The sequence below is a fragment of the Trichosurus vulpecula genome, chromosome 9, assembly GCF_011100635.1.
Source record: "Trichosurus vulpecula isolate mTriVul1 chromosome 9, mTriVul1.pri, whole genome shotgun sequence".
NCBI lineage: Eukaryota > Metazoa > Chordata > Mammalia > Diprotodontia > Phalangeridae > Trichosurus > Trichosurus vulpecula.
In genome coordinates, this window is record NC_050581.1 from 203,613,450 (window position 1) to 203,628,422 (window position 14,973).

The 14,973-nt window shown below is 49.7% G+C and overlaps 1 protein-coding gene across 1 annotated transcript in view; it reads right to left on the reverse strand.

Annotated features, from left to right (window-relative positions):
* Positions 1-14,973, reverse strand: part of DLEC1 (DLEC1 cilia and flagella associated protein) — a 75,464-nt gene that overhangs the window by 27,182 nt on the left and 33,309 nt on the right. The window contains exons 16-23 of the mRNA XM_036739695.1: positions 12,355-12,523; positions 11,864-11,957; positions 10,141-10,271; positions 8,876-9,034; positions 7,697-7,836; positions 2,801-2,954; positions 1,651-1,761; positions 561-691 (exon numbers count right to left, since the gene is read on the reverse strand). Coding sequence (XP_036595590.1) covers positions 561-691; positions 1,651-1,761; positions 2,801-2,954; positions 7,697-7,836; positions 8,876-9,034; positions 10,141-10,271; positions 11,864-11,957; positions 12,355-12,523 — 1,089 coding nt within the window. The remainder of the gene's footprint in view (positions 1-560; positions 692-1,650; positions 1,762-2,800; positions 2,955-7,696; positions 7,837-8,875; positions 9,035-10,140; positions 10,272-11,863; positions 11,958-12,354; positions 12,524-14,973) is intronic.

The following is a 14,973-nucleotide window of genomic DNA, read 5'->3' on the forward strand; positions in this document are numbered from 1 at the left end:
GGGCCTTGCCCCGCAGCTGAGCGGTCCTCTGTGTGGAGGTTTTCCCACCACAACTTCTTGAGAACAAGATCTGTCTTTCCATCTGCATGCCCTGACCTTGGTAAAGTGCTAGCTGCAATGAGTGATTAATAAATGCTGTTTGCTGAACTGAACTGAAATGTTTTTATTCATTGCCCATCCTCCCATCTCTCTACCCTCAGTGTAGGGGTTGCTCAAGCCTGTCCTAGGCCCTTTTATACTCATCAGCATCCATGTAGATGACATCCGAATCTGTCTCTTCAATCCTCGTCTCTCTGATGCCCACCACACATTGCGAATTGTCTGCTAGAAATCACCTGATGTCCCACTGGTAGCTTGGGCTCTAAGTGTCCAAAACAGGACCCATTATTACACCCCATAAGCCTGCTCTTCCTCCAAACTGCCCAGATTTGTTGAGGGCACTGCCATCTTCCTGATCAGCCAGCACTTGCCCAAGCTCCTTCAGCTATTAAACCACAGGGTGAAGTCTTGGTCTGTGCCTCCCACACAAGGCTGGCCATCTCCTTAGAGGCCTGGCTTACCTGCTTTTGTCATTGGCCTGGGGTATTGAGATGGTCACATCCAGCCCTTTGGCCTTCCCTGAAATGCCCAGAACAAGAGATTTCTTCATCCCTTCTATCTGACATGGGAGGGCAAGGTCTGTCAATTCATCCTATAAGTGAAACAAAGTCCTATCTTCTTGTTAACCAAGCTAAGATGCAGAACTAGGTTGGGAAATGTGTGAGAAGTCATCCAAAACAGAGAACTCCCCTGCTTCTTGGGCCAAGGACTGTTGGTCGTACAATCATTGTTAGGCAGTCCATGTCTAAGGATGTGGAACAAAGCAAGTGTAAATGGCCCCATGTCTATATTCTGAATTTCATGATGTCCCCTCTGCCTTCTTTTCAAGACACCACCACCCCTGGAGGTAGTTCAGGATCTCTTTTTTCACAGAGTCCCTGGGGCATGATCCTGAGCAGGTCAGAGCCAGACCACTCAGCATACCCATTCAGCCCACCCAGTGATGGACAGAAGGGTTGACAGGGAAGCCATGAAGCCCCTGGGACTGATAGAGGTAAGTGGCCAGGGGTGGGGGGGGGGAGGGGGAAGAAGGCCAGCAGTGTAACCCTGGACAGCGGAGGGGATCAGACCAGGGTCCTCACTCCTAGTTCTCAGATATAAAAATAAAAACTACAAAAGTAAGTTTTCCTTTATGGGATCCACAGACACAAAAAATTTTAAGCCCTACTGTGACAGGTAAACTTGAGAACCCTTTGATGTAGAAGACTCCTAACCCTCTGGCATCAAAATGTGGATTTTGATTTTGGCTAAAAACCACAAAAACCCAAGCCTATTCCAACCTAATTTCAAAAGCTCTTGACCTGAAATGGGGTAAAGGTGATGTGGAGCAGCTTGCTCAGGCTCATGCCTGAGAGAGGAGGGCAGGGCACTCTGCAGCATTCCAGGGTGGATGTGCTGGGGCTGCCAGAGGTGAGAAATGGGGCCCTTGCCTAGGGCGGGCCTCCTTGAAGCTGAGAAGCCCAAGTCTCCCTGCTCTCTAAGGCTGTGCCAGGTCAGAGCCCCGTCCCTGCCAGGGACATCACAGCACAATGGTTCTGGGGCTGCCCTTACCATAGTGAAAGCTGTGAACTGTAGGGACAGCTGCTTCTCCTCGTTGGGCCCCAAGAGGCCGTTTCTGGGGCAGACGTCCACTAGGCAGAGGCCAGAATGAGTCCCCAGAAGCTGCCAATACAGGGAAATTTCCTTTTAAGCTGTCCAGACACTGCCAAACTAACCTCAGAGGTCCCAAAGGCTCAGCCAGCCCCACTTTGGCCAAAGGAAGGCACGGCACCCATGCTGCGATGCCCAGCAGCTTAGCAGATCTGGGCCACAGCCCATCTCCCTCCAGGACACCCCAAAAGGGCACCATTGAGGCAGGGTTACTGGGTGCCAGACCACCTCTGTTCCTGGCTCTCAGACAGAACCACTCCAGTAGAAAGGGGAATCTTGGAAGAAGTTATCTCGGTGAGCTAGAATGGCACCGCCTCAGGTGACCACAAGACCAGGTCTATCAGAGAGCTCCAGGAAGACCTGAGTTCAAATCTAACCTCAGACACTCACTGGCTGTGTGACCCTGGCAAGTCACTTCACCCTGTTTGCCTCAATTCCCTCATCAGTAAATGAGGGGGAGGTGATCACAGCACCCACTCCCTAGGGCGATTGTGAGGACCCGAGTAAAGCGATATATATGAAAGCGCCGGCTCGAATGCGCTCTCCCAGAGGAGGAAGTGGCACTTCAAAAGATGCCGCAGAGGTGAAACTGACAGGCCTTGGTGCCCGGATTGGGGGAGGGGCAGGGGCTAAGAGAGGGAAGAATCCAGAAGACGCCTGGGGTGGCAACCTGGGAGAAGGGAGGAGGGTGTGGGGGAAAGACATGGAGTCCATTTTGGACCCACTGGGTTGAAGGCGTCTACTAGAATCCTCTTTGGGATGTCTGGAAGGCTGCGGGTGCCACCTCGTTGCCTGCTGGGGGCACTCCCCGCGACCTTCGGCTTTCCCAGCTATAAGACGCAGAGCCAAAGATGAAATGTAAAATCTGTAAGTCTGTAAAATGTGGGGCCGGCCTCACCGGTGGTCTCTGGGACCTCACAATCCTGCAGCCTTTGCGCCCTGCAAACACCCGGTGCTCCGGCCACGTGGGCCACTGTTGGTCTTCCTCCCTCCACCTGTCCCAGGCCAGCCAGGCCCTCCCCCAAGCCTGGATGGAGGAAGAGTCTCTTACCTTCCCCCACAGGAACTTGGTGGGCAGGAGCGTCCCATTAAAGAGCATGACGGTGGCCTCAGTGGGAATGCCAAGGTACATGTTGCTGAGCACAAGCTGGCTGGACATCAGGTAAACGTGAGGCCTCTGCACTTCACCATACACAGGCAGGTAGCTGGAGGCAAAGGGGGCGTGGGGTGAGGCATCGTCAGGCAGCCTAGGTCAGGCCTGGAGGGCCCGGGGCCCAAAATTCTTCCCCAATTCTGTTGAATGCGTGTGCCTTCCTCCTTCCCTCCCATCAAGCTTGTTGCTCAAGAAACACTCAGCACCAGTTACACACCTTCCCCACCTCTCTTATGGGGTAACTTTCTTGGGTCAAATTCTAGGCTTCCTCCAGGAGGCTCTTCTGAGCCCAGGGACCCCCTTCCACAAGCTTCTCTGCACTGGCAACATTGCCAGCTCCACCTGGTACCAGGCAGTTGCCTTCTTCCAGCATTCTCTTAGGAGTGTCTCTCGAGACCCCGAGGTAACTCAGCATAGCCCTGGACACCCGAGAGGCCTCAGTACCAGAGCAGCGCTTGAGCCACTCCAAGTGTGTCTGGTGTTCATGATTCCTCGAGAGCAGTGTTGATCAAAAGCAAACCACACCCAAGTGTTTGGGACCATTCTCCTAAAAGGGCCATGATCCACCTGTAGAATTTTCTTCTATAGTAATGACAATTCTGAATTGAGATGCCCAAGGGACATGCGGAAGACATACAAAGGGCAGCTGGAGATGTGCAGCTGCCGCTTGGGAAGCTGAGGAGGGCTCTAGGCACAGACCCAGAAGTCACAGCCATAAACATGGTCTTTGAGATCATGGGAGCTGATGGGAGGATGTGGAAGGCAAGGAAGAGAGGCAGAGAGAGACAGACAGAAGGCAGGAAGGATGGAGAGAAATAGGGGAACGGAAGGTGGGAGACAGAGACGGGGGAGAAGAAAAGGAAGAGGGTGAAGGAGAGAGGAAGAGAGAGGCAGAGAGACACAGAGAGAGGGAGAGAAGGGGGAGGAGAAGAAGATGGGGAGAGACAAGAGACCAGGAGAGATGGAGAGAGAAGGAGGAGTGAGAGAGGTCACCTACATGGAAGAGAGGAGAGACTCAGGACAGAGCCCCAGGGACACCTACGGTGAGGGAGAAAGAGCAAAACCCAGGGAGGAGAAAGGATCCTGAGGGAAGGGGTGGTCAGTGGCTGCAGAGAGACCAAGAGAAATGAGGAGGGGAAAAGAGCATTCTTGGGTTTAACAATGAAGAGATAACCCTACAGAACAGCAGTAGAGTGTCTGATAAACCTAAAGATCCCACTACTGCAGTAAAGACTCACTACTGGGCAAAAGCCTCCGGGAAAAATAGAAAACTGTCTGGCAGAAATCTGGTTTACATCAACACCTCTCACCATATATCAGGAGAAGCTTCAAATGGATCCATGACTTAGATATAAACAGTTACATCTTAACTAAACCAGAAGAATGATAAAGAAATGTCCTTTTGAATCAGTGGGTACTTCAGGATTAAACAGGGGATAGAGAGGATCTCAGGGGAAGAAAGAACAATTTTAATGGTATAGAATTTCAAAGTTTTTACACAAGCAAAATCAATGCAGCTAAAATTAGAAAGGAAATAGTTAACTGGGGAAAATATTTGAAGCAAGTTTCTTTGATAAAGGTCTCATTTCTAAGATGTATAACTGGTTTAAATTGACAAGAATAAGAACCATTCCCTAACTGATAAATGGTCAAATGACATGAACAGGAAGTTTTCAAAGGAAGAAATCTAAGCTATCAACAATCATATGAAAAAATGCTCCAAATCACTAATAATTAATGTAGATTAAATAACCTCATGCCCATAAGATTAGAAAATAAGACAAATGTTGGAGGGGATGCAGGGAAAGAGGCACACTAATGTGCTCTTGGTAGAGCACTAAATGGCTCGGTTGTTCTGGAAAGTAATTTGCTCCAAGTCACTAAACTCTGCGCCTTCTTACCCAGCAACACCACTGCTGTACCTATATTGTCCAGGAGACCAAAGACAGAGAAAAAGGATCTCTCTGCACAAAAATATTCACAGCTAATTTTGCAGTGGCAAAGAACTGGGTGGGAAGAAGGTGTTTATTAATTGGGGAAAGGCTGGACATTCACACACCATAATTTGTTCACTGTAAGAAATGCTGAAAGGGATGGTTTCAATAAATCTAAGAAGACTTACACCAACTGATGCAAAATGAAGTGCACAGAGCTGGAAGAATGGTTTATATAGTGACTACAAAATTGTAAAGAAATTCAGCGTTGAAGACTTAAGAGCACTCAAGCACCATGACTCCAGAGGACCTGTGAGGAAGCACGCTGCCTGCCTCCAGAGGGCGGACAGCCTCAAGATTAGAGCGAGACATAAACTTTTGGATAAGGCTAATGAGGGAATTTTTTTTCTTGACTAGGTATGCTTGTTACATGAGTTTTGTTTTTCTTTCTTGTCTTTTTTCCAATGGGGGACAGGAGTTAGAAGGGAGAGAAGTGGGCTAGGGATTGGTTGACACCAAATAAGAAAAGACAAAGAAAAGAAAGTGGGACCACTGAGGCATTTTTAAAGTGCACAGAAAAGAATGAATGGAAGGCCAGAAGAGAACACAGACCAGAGGACCACAGACCTGCTGAACTGTACACAGCAGAGATGTATCAATCACAATTCTCTTTTTCTGTTCTACTCTGTAAATGCAAGTGCTGGTTTTGATTGGTGTTTGTTAAATTCAGAATACAAAAATAACTTAATAAAGAGATTATCTGGGGAGTTGATGAAGTTGCCCATGAAATGAAAGAAGAATTTAGTGATGGAAGGGGGAGATAGAAGCCAGATGGCAGCGAGGGGCAGCTGAGGAAGGAGAGGCAGCCAGTGTAGACAATCTTTTGTCTTTTTTTTTAATTTAGTATTTTATTTATCCCCAATCACATATTAAACTATTTTTAACATTTGTTATTAAAACTCTGAGTTCCAAATTCTCTCCCCTCTTCCCTCCCCATCCCTCTCATTGAGAAGGCAAGCAAGTCAATCTAGGTCATACATGTGTATAGACAACTTTTTTTTAAGAGTTTGGTGTAAAAGGGGGGAGAGCTATAGATTGAACTCGGGGTGGGGGTAGGTTCAGTAAAGTGTTTTTAAAAGAATAAAAGTCAGGCAGGTTTAAAGGCAGCAGGGACAGAGCTGGTGGATAAGAAGGTTGAGAATTAGAGGGAGGTGGATCACTAAAGAGGTAAGCATGTGCTCGAGGGCACAAGTGAAGAATTGTCATCAGGAAGGAGATGGGAGCCAAATCTGAGGAAGCGGGGTGATGTGAAGGGTGAGCTGGGAGAGAGGACCCTGGTGGTACGGCATGCTTTGTCTCAGTACAGGTCCAGGTGAAGTCCTCCACTGAGGGGGAAGGAGAGGGCCAGTTTGGGGCAGGACTGGGGGGCCCTAGGGACACTGAGTCTAGGCACAGAAGGCAGTGAGCAGGCACATTTCATTTTCTCCTCCCCCTCTATGGCTCTAATTTTTTTTTCTTTTGGAGGGGGGAAGGCAATTGGGTTTAAGTGACTTGCCCAAGGTCACACAGCTAGTAAGTGTCAATTGTCTGAGGCTGGATTTGAACTCAGGCCTTCCTGACTCCAGGGCTGGTGCTCTATTCACTGCACCACCTAGCTGCCCCTCTCCTCCCCCTCTAACACCTTGGATAGGCTTTCTTACACAAGAGGGACTTGGCAAACATAAGCCAACTGCACCAATGGATCTCAAGCATGGATATGTTGGGTAGATGGTGGTACCTTTTTTTAGGAACTGTAAGCAGAATGGCCTTTGTTTTCTTTGAGTGACTCAGTTTATCTCATTGAGCCTTGCTGGGTGCTGGGCCCCAGGCCCAGAGCCCTGTTAGGTGTGGAACCTTGGTAGGGTAGGGCTAACTCCAGGGAGGGCCTATGTTGGATTAAAGTAAGCTTGTCAACCCCTTCACCTTGCTTCCCTTGGTTAAGCAGATCGAAAAGAACCTGTGCTTTCCCCGGCGTACCTTACACCCCCACAGAAGCTGCTAGCCGGATTGTTAAAAACAGCTTCCGTTGGAGCCAGAGACAGCTACAGCTGAAGTTGAAGCAGGAGCTGCCAGTAGCAGAGCTGACCTACGTGTGGATTGAGGAGTGCTGAACAAGGACTTGAGGCCAGTGGGTAATCTTTTTACCATAGAGGGGAAGTATGTATATGATTTTGCTTTATACCATCATGCTTCTCTGTGGCCTCCTGGTTACTCTTGTGAGGCGGACTTATTGGGCCTGGAGGCTTTTGATCAATATATCAAAATGGGGACACTGGCTTGTGGGTCTGTTACTCTGGAGCTTAAATACATGCTTTAATTCTTCTGCCTCCTATCTAGAGAATTCCTTATATCCTGCGGTTCCGAACCTTTCAGACATATATATGATTCTCTTTGAAATTATAAATTCTGCCCTCATATTACAGGAACTTTCAAATTGCCTTGTGTACACCTTTAAACAGTATTCCACTCCCTATTCTCAGAAAACAGAGCCCAAGCTCAGGAGCTGTCCAGAAGAACTGATGGCCACTTGGCATCTTTGAAAAAGCGCCTGTTCCCAGAAAACAATGATTTAAAAAAGACGTGCTGGTGCCGGGGCAGCATCAGACAGACAGATGGACAGAAAGATGCTTTGTTTGCGTGTTGTGTGCCCCATCATACTGGGAGCCCCCAGAGGGCAAGGACTGTCTCTTGCTTCTTTTTGTACCCCCAGTGCTTAGCACAGGGCCTGGCACATAGTAGGTGCTTAATAAATGTGTATTGATGGATTATCGATGGATCGAGGTGCCGCCAGGGCTCTTGGCCCAGTGGGTCGAGGCCCTACCTGGGGTCTCCATTTTCCACTTGCAGCTCTAGGACTGTCTGGAGGCTCTGGCAGCACTTAGCTTCAAAAGTAACAGTCACTCGGAGCTGCCCCAGAGGAGGAATATGGCCCTGGGGGGGCACAATGATGAAGGGAGAAACCTGGGGAGGAAGAGGACAAAGAGATGGACTCAGAAAGCTGTGTTATGACTGGTGCTCCGAGGGAGAGCTTCAGCCTCAGATGGGAATGGAGGCAAGCAGCATATGACCGGGGAACTGCAAATTAAGACCGTGCTGCACTGGGTTTGTGTTTACTTTGTTGTGCTTCCCAATTACATTTGCATCTGGTTCAGGAGATGTGCTGCCACTGGCCTCAATGGGATACCTCTGCTCAAGTGGATTTGAGGAGGAGGAAGAGGAAGAGGAAGGAGGAAGAGGGAAGTGAGAGGAGGAAGGAAGAGGGGGATGGAGGAGGGAGGAGACAGATCAGGACTGGAAGAGGAAGGGGAGGAGGAGATAGACCAGGACTGGAGCTGGGGGCAAAGCACAGAGGCCCAAGCTGGAGAAAAGGAAAGCCTTGACTCCTCAGGGAGGAAGCAGAGATGTCCCAGAGGGGCCTGGATGGTGAAGGGTCTAGGACCTCAGGAGATACAGATCAGGTGAAGGTGCAGGGCTGTGGTCATGCCCATCTTAGCCTTCCCTGGAGAGTGCCGTTCAGCTCTGGGCACCACAGCAGCAGGTAAGCTGGAGAGGGTCACAAGAAGGCAGCCAGGCTGGGGCGGCGCCTGGAGTCCCATGGCATCTGAGGATTGGTTGAAGGATCTGGGCTTGGGGAGCCTGGAGAAGTCCCTCCCAACTCTGGCACTCAAGGCTTCGGTGACACAAGTCACTTTGAGGCTTGGAGCCCAGTTACTGTGAGAATGGCGGGGGCATCGACAGAAACACAAGGATGAGAGAAGGTCTGGTTTGAGGAGGGGGAGGGGGAGGGGGAGCTTTGGAGAGGTGGAGTTTGAGGTGCCAAGGGGGTCTTAAGTTCGAGTACCGAGACCAGAAGGGCCGGTGGAGCTCAGCTGCGGTAGAGCCCTGGCGTCTCTGTCAGCGGGAGGAGAATCCCTGGAGATTTGAGAATCACCAAGCTTGGAGGCCACGTGTGGCTTCTGGACCCACACGTCATGGCTGCCCAAGGGCCCAGGGAGCTTACTTTTTCCTTCCTCTCCTCGAGGCACGCTGGACTCTCTTGCATCTTCCACTTCGCTGGGAGCTGGCTTGTGTTCTGAATGTTTATAAAGCCGATCGCTTTCTTCCCCAGTCGGACCAGACCAAACTGCAGGGCTGAGACATCGATGCTAAGTGTTGGCCCCTAAGACACCAAGAAAGACCCTTCACACGTCATTCCTGCCGCTCTTTTTGCAAATTCTCAATAGCATTTGCTGCCTGCTGAGGGTAGTGCCCTTCACCCTGATCCTGACCCCTGGGCTGTCCAGACCCCACCGAGGGCCAATGCCACAGGGATAAGATGGCAATTACCAACTCCAGTCCTCCTAGCAAGATGGAGGACCACCCCTGCCCTGTTGCTCCACCCGGAGAGCCCTGGCATTGGCCAACTCTGAGGCCTGCTCTCTGACCCACCACCGCACCCTTAGGGCTTCTGGGCTTTCCCACAGGCATGAAGCCCATGCAGCTCAACTTTGTTACGTACATTGTTGCCCCTAAATAGAATGTGAGCCCCTTGGGAGTAGGGCCGGGAACACATAAGTAGTCAATAATTGCTTTTTTGTTCATCCATCCATCCATCCATCATCCGTCCGTCTCCGTCCATCCATCCACCCATCCACCCGTCCGTCCATCCATCCACCCATCCATCCGTCCATCCATCATCCATCCACCCATCCATTCACCCGTCCGTCTGTCCATCCGTCCACCCGTTTGTCCACCCATCCATCCATCATCCATCCATCATCCATCCATCCGTCCATCCGTCCGTCCATCCATCCATCATCCATCCATCCATCCATCCACCCACTCATCCATCTATTATCCATCCATCTATCCATCCATCCATCCATCATCTGTCCATCCATCCATCATCCATCCATCCATCCATCATCCAACCATCCATCCGTCTGTCCATCCATCCATCCATCCATTGATCATCTGTCCATTCATCATCCATCCATCCACCCACCCACCCATCCATCCATCCATCCACCACCATCCATCCATCCATCCATCATCCTTCCATCCATCATCCATCCATCCATCCATCCATCATCCATCCATCATCCATCCATCCATCCACCCATCCATCTATCCACCCACCCATCCATCCATCATCCATCCATCCATTATCCATCCATCCATCCATCCATCCATCCATCCATCCATCCATCCCTCTAAAGGCCAAAGGTCTTCCGTGGAACAGACAACAGGCTTCCTTCCCTGCTGGGGGCCCATGCCCACCCTTACCTTGAAGGCAGCTTCAACATGCAGCACTACGGGTACCGGCGAGCGCTCAATTTTACAGAGGAGCTCCTGGCTCGTCACTCCAGGAACACCTCCAGTGAAATTCAATTCAAATTCACCCTTTTCATTAGGTTCTGGGAAACGAGAAGGCTACAAGGTCACGAACTCTGGGGTGCTCCGATTCAGGGGACCAGAGGTGAGCCCCGAGAGCCACGTGTGCTAGCTGGAGCCCCAGCTTGAGGACTGCTTCAGGCTTTGCTGCTGGCCATATTGGGGCCGCCTGTCCTGAGTGCCTACCTCCAACCCCAAGAGCCTCTAAGGTGTCCACACCTTCTGCTTGTGCTTCTGAACCCATTTCCCTCCCATATTCCTCGAGCATTTAGTTTCTCCCCTCATTCTTCCCCAAGCCTCCACGGGACTCTGCCAGCCCTTATAAGCACGCTCTCTGCCTCTCTCTCCCCCCTCTCCTCTTTTTCCCTGTGCCTTTTCCCCTTTCCACTCACTCTCTCTCCCTCTTCTCATTTTCAGAGCTGAGCTCCTTCCTCTTTCTTATCCCTCACTCCACTCCCTTACTATCAGGCTTCCATCCACACTCCTCTTACCCAGCTTCATGCCAGTCTCCTTTCACTGTGAAAGACCCCACCCTCGAGCATGTCTCGGTTCTCCTGCATCTCTGAGCGCTCCTGCGCCCCTTCCCTCAGAGCGTGGGTCCCCCAAGGCCCGCTGCTCAGCCCTCTCCTCTTTCTGGTCTCCATCGTACCCCTGTTCCAATGGGTGGATGACGCCCCCACTGACAGGCAGAGCCCCATCTCCTTCTGATGCTCCCTGTGCTCCCTTGCTTCTTCATGAGGAGGTGCCTCCTGCTCTTCCAGGCCTGCCCTTTGGGTGTCCAGTCTTGTGGCTCTGCTTCTAGAACATGTCTTGTATCTGTCTCTTTCTCTCCATCGGCCTTAACTTATAAGTCTCCTGATTGGAATCCCTGTCTCCTACAGAGCTGTCAAGTGGATGTTCCTCTTCCTCTGACGGGAGAGCTCCTTCCAGATCCTCCATTGAAGGAGGGGGCCCAGGGCAGCCCAAGGTCTTTTGCCTTTTCTTTGTATCCCTAGGGCTTAGCCCTGTGCCTGGAACACAGTAGGTGCTTAATAAATGCTTAAGCTAAACTGGCCTCGTTGTTGTTCCCCATACTTGACATTCTCTCTCTCCCTCTGGCACCTTTGCACCCTAGACCTGGAATGCCTTCTTTCCACACCTCTGTCTCTGGAACTCCTGGCTTCCTTTAAGGCTCAGCTCAAGAGACATTTCCTTCCAAGGGCCTCTCTACTCAAGCCCCAGATCCTACCCATCATTCCACAGTTACTGGGTATAATCAGGATTGCTTTCTATCTGCAGGACAATCCTTGAAGTCAGAGACCACCCCACATCTGTATTCACATCCCCAGCATCCAGCACGGTGCCTGCCTGGTACATACCATGGGTTTAGTAAATGCTTGTTGATTGAATAATGTTCTTTCTCTCTTTAAATTTCCAAGCATTTCCTTATCCGTGTACCCAGTGCATCCCCCAGGGGAACCTCAGCTCCTTGAGGGCAGGGGGGCTTTCCTCTGCAGTTCCCTCTCCAGTTTCCAACACTCAGGGCCTCTCACATACATGGGTGTGCAATGGCTTGCCTGCTGCCTTACTGCCAACATGTTTTGGGCACAGCATGGCTGCCACAAAACCACATTACCTATGACCCCAGTGTAGGGCTCCACTTCAACGATGTGGCAATCACTGATTTTCCCCCAGGTGTACCGGATGGCAGATTTGCTGTTGTTCCACATCTAAGAGACAAGGAAACCTGAAGCTTGGCTTGGGAAAGTACGTTCTGGTCTTAGTCTGGGGTCCCAGCCTCCAGGGAACCATGTGCTTCCCAAACCAGTCCTCAGAGTTTCCTTGTGGCCATCCTCCAGAGGAGTCCTTGGGCTTGAGACAGACTCTCTCAGGATGGCCCCATTCTGACACCAACGGTTAAAAGGGCAGCAGGTGAGAGCTGGTGCTCACTTGACATCTGAGGCTGACTCTGGGAGGGCAGCGAGAGCTGGGGTCTGGGCCCCTAGGGCCACTTCAGGCACACAGTGCACCCGAGACCCTGGGAAGCTTTGGGATAAAGGGAGACCCTCAGGAAGAGCTGGTAGAGGAGCCACCATCCCACCCACCCCATGAATGAGAGGGTCCCACCTTGAAGTCTTTCTTCACATTCACCCCAATGTAGTTTTCTCCTGGAATGATAATGGCATACGGTTCCAGGAGAATCTGGAAGGGTTCGACGGAACCTTTCACCTCGATTTCCAGGGCAATGATGTCATCCATGATACTTGGTAATTCACACACATTCTCGTTCTCTAGACTGCAAAAACAGGGAGGGATTGTGAACCAGCACGGTCTGGATGCCGCTTCCAGCTTAACATTCTCCTTGAGTTTTTCTTCAGTGTTAAAAGCTTTTCCCTCGATCCCACTGCTAAGTGTGTAGCAGACACAGAGGAAGCTCCCACAGACTCTTAAGACAGTCAGAGAAGCTCTTTCTGTGGCAGCAAAGAACTGGAAACAAGAGCAGTTCCCATTGACTGGGAAAAGATCCTCCAATCATGGCAGAAGAACATAATGGAACAGCCCTAAGCCAGGATAAATAGAGCCTATGAAGACTTCTGGGAAGTTTGGGAAGACTCCTGGGAACTGAACAAAGTGAAGCAAGCAGAAGCAGGGAAACAAGACACAACGTAGCTGAAAAGAATAACAAAAAGGGAACGGCTCTCCCCAAAGAAGAGATGGCCCCTCATTCCCTCTGTAAATGTGGATGCTCTGAGGCTCGAGGAGAGGGAGAGGCGGGAGGGATCATTTAGGAAGGACCCAGGCAGGATTACATATTGAACCAGGAGAGGTGGCTGGTGGGGCTGTAAACTGGCCCACTGACACCCGCCAAAAAGCCATTAAACCCTTTGGCCCAGAGACATTAATGCCAAAGAGATCAAAGAAAGAGGAAAAGGACCTGTATGACCACACATATTTATAGTAACTCTTTTGTGGTAGAAAAGAATTAGAAACTGTTGGGGGTGCCCATCAATTGGGGACTGGCTAAAGAAGTTATGGTATATAAATGTACTGTGCTGTAAGAATTGGTGATGGGGATGGGAAAGGAATAAGCATTTATTGAGCACCTACTATGTGCCAAGCACAGTGCCAAGTGCTTTAGAAATATTATCTCATTTGATCCCCACAACCACCCTAGGAAGTAGGTGCTGTTATGGTCTCCCTTTTACAGTTGAGGAAATTGGGGCTGATGGAAGTTAAATGGCTTGCCCAAGGTCACACAGCTAATAAGTGTCTGAGGATGGATTTGAACTCAGGTCTTCCTGACTCCAGACTCAGCCTCTCTTCACTAAGCCACTAGCTCTATGAAGGGGATGGTTTCAGAGGAATCTGGGAAGAATTGTATGAGCTGATGCAAAGTGAAGTGAGCAGAACCAGGAGAACAATTTATACAGTGACATCGTGAAGGCAATTTTGAGAGACTGAAGACAGCACAGCAACCCAGCACCAATTCAGAGGACTTGATAATGAAACATGCTCCTCTCCTTCAGAAAGAAAGGTTAGGGCAGAGTTTAGGCTCAGCCTTGTGCTTTCAGGGTCTGGGGTTTATTTTTGTTTGACTACATGTTTGTACTAAGCTTTGTTTTTCTTATTTTCTGGGGAGAAGAGAAGAAAAAGGTGAAAAAGAATGTAGACCTGAAACTAAAATAAAAGTGAACTTTTTAAAAAGGTGACATTGATAGCTAGTCAGTGGGGGATCCCACGCTCACCCTGGAAGACTGTGCATGCCTTGACGGGCAGAAATGCTGAGTAAGCAACTAGTTACACAAGAGTCACTGACCTGCTCTTCAATCAATCAATCAACCAGTCAAGAGTTATTAAGCATCTACTATGTGTCAGGCACTGTGCTAAAGTTCTGGGGTACAAAAGGAGGCAAAAAACAGTCCCTGACCTGAAGGAGCTTACAAGCTAATAGGGGAGACAACATGTAGATAGATAAATAAATAGATAGATAGATAGATAGATAGATAGATAGATAGATAGATAGATAGATAGATGGACGGATGGACAGATGGACAGATAGATAGATAGAAAGATAGATAGATAGACAGATAATTCATTCTATCTCTATCTACAACTATAGCTGGGATAAATACAAAATAAATAGGAAATAATTAACAGAGGGAAGGCTCTAGAATTAAGAGAGTCTGGGGATGGCTTCCAGTAAAAGCATCTTTTATGCTGGGACTTAGAAGAAGCCAGGGAGGTCAGAAGGTAGAGTTGAGGAGAGAGAGCATTCCAGGCATTGGGGAAATGCCCAGAGAAAACCCCAGAGATGATAGTGTCTTGTTCATGGAGCAGCCAGGAGGTCAGTGTCACTGCATTGAAGAGGACCTGCTGGGGAGTGAGGTGTGAGAAGACCGGAAAGGTGGGAATGGGATGGATTGTCAAGGGCTTTGAATGCCAAACCAAGCATTTTGTATTTGCCCGTAGAGGCCATAGGGGCCTCTGGAGTTTACTGAGTAGTGGGTGACATGATCAGACCTGTGCTTTAGGAAAATCACTGGTAGCTGAATGGAGAATGGACTGGAGTGGGGGAGAGACTGAGGCAGGCAGACCCTCCCTCCCAGTAGCTACTGCCGTAGTCCAGAGGTGAGGTGAGGAGGGTCTGGACCAGGCTTTGGAAAACCCAGATGTTGGTACTTTTCTGGTAACTATGTATATTGTGATTTGCATAGAAAGAAATGTTGCTCTGTTTATATCATCTGT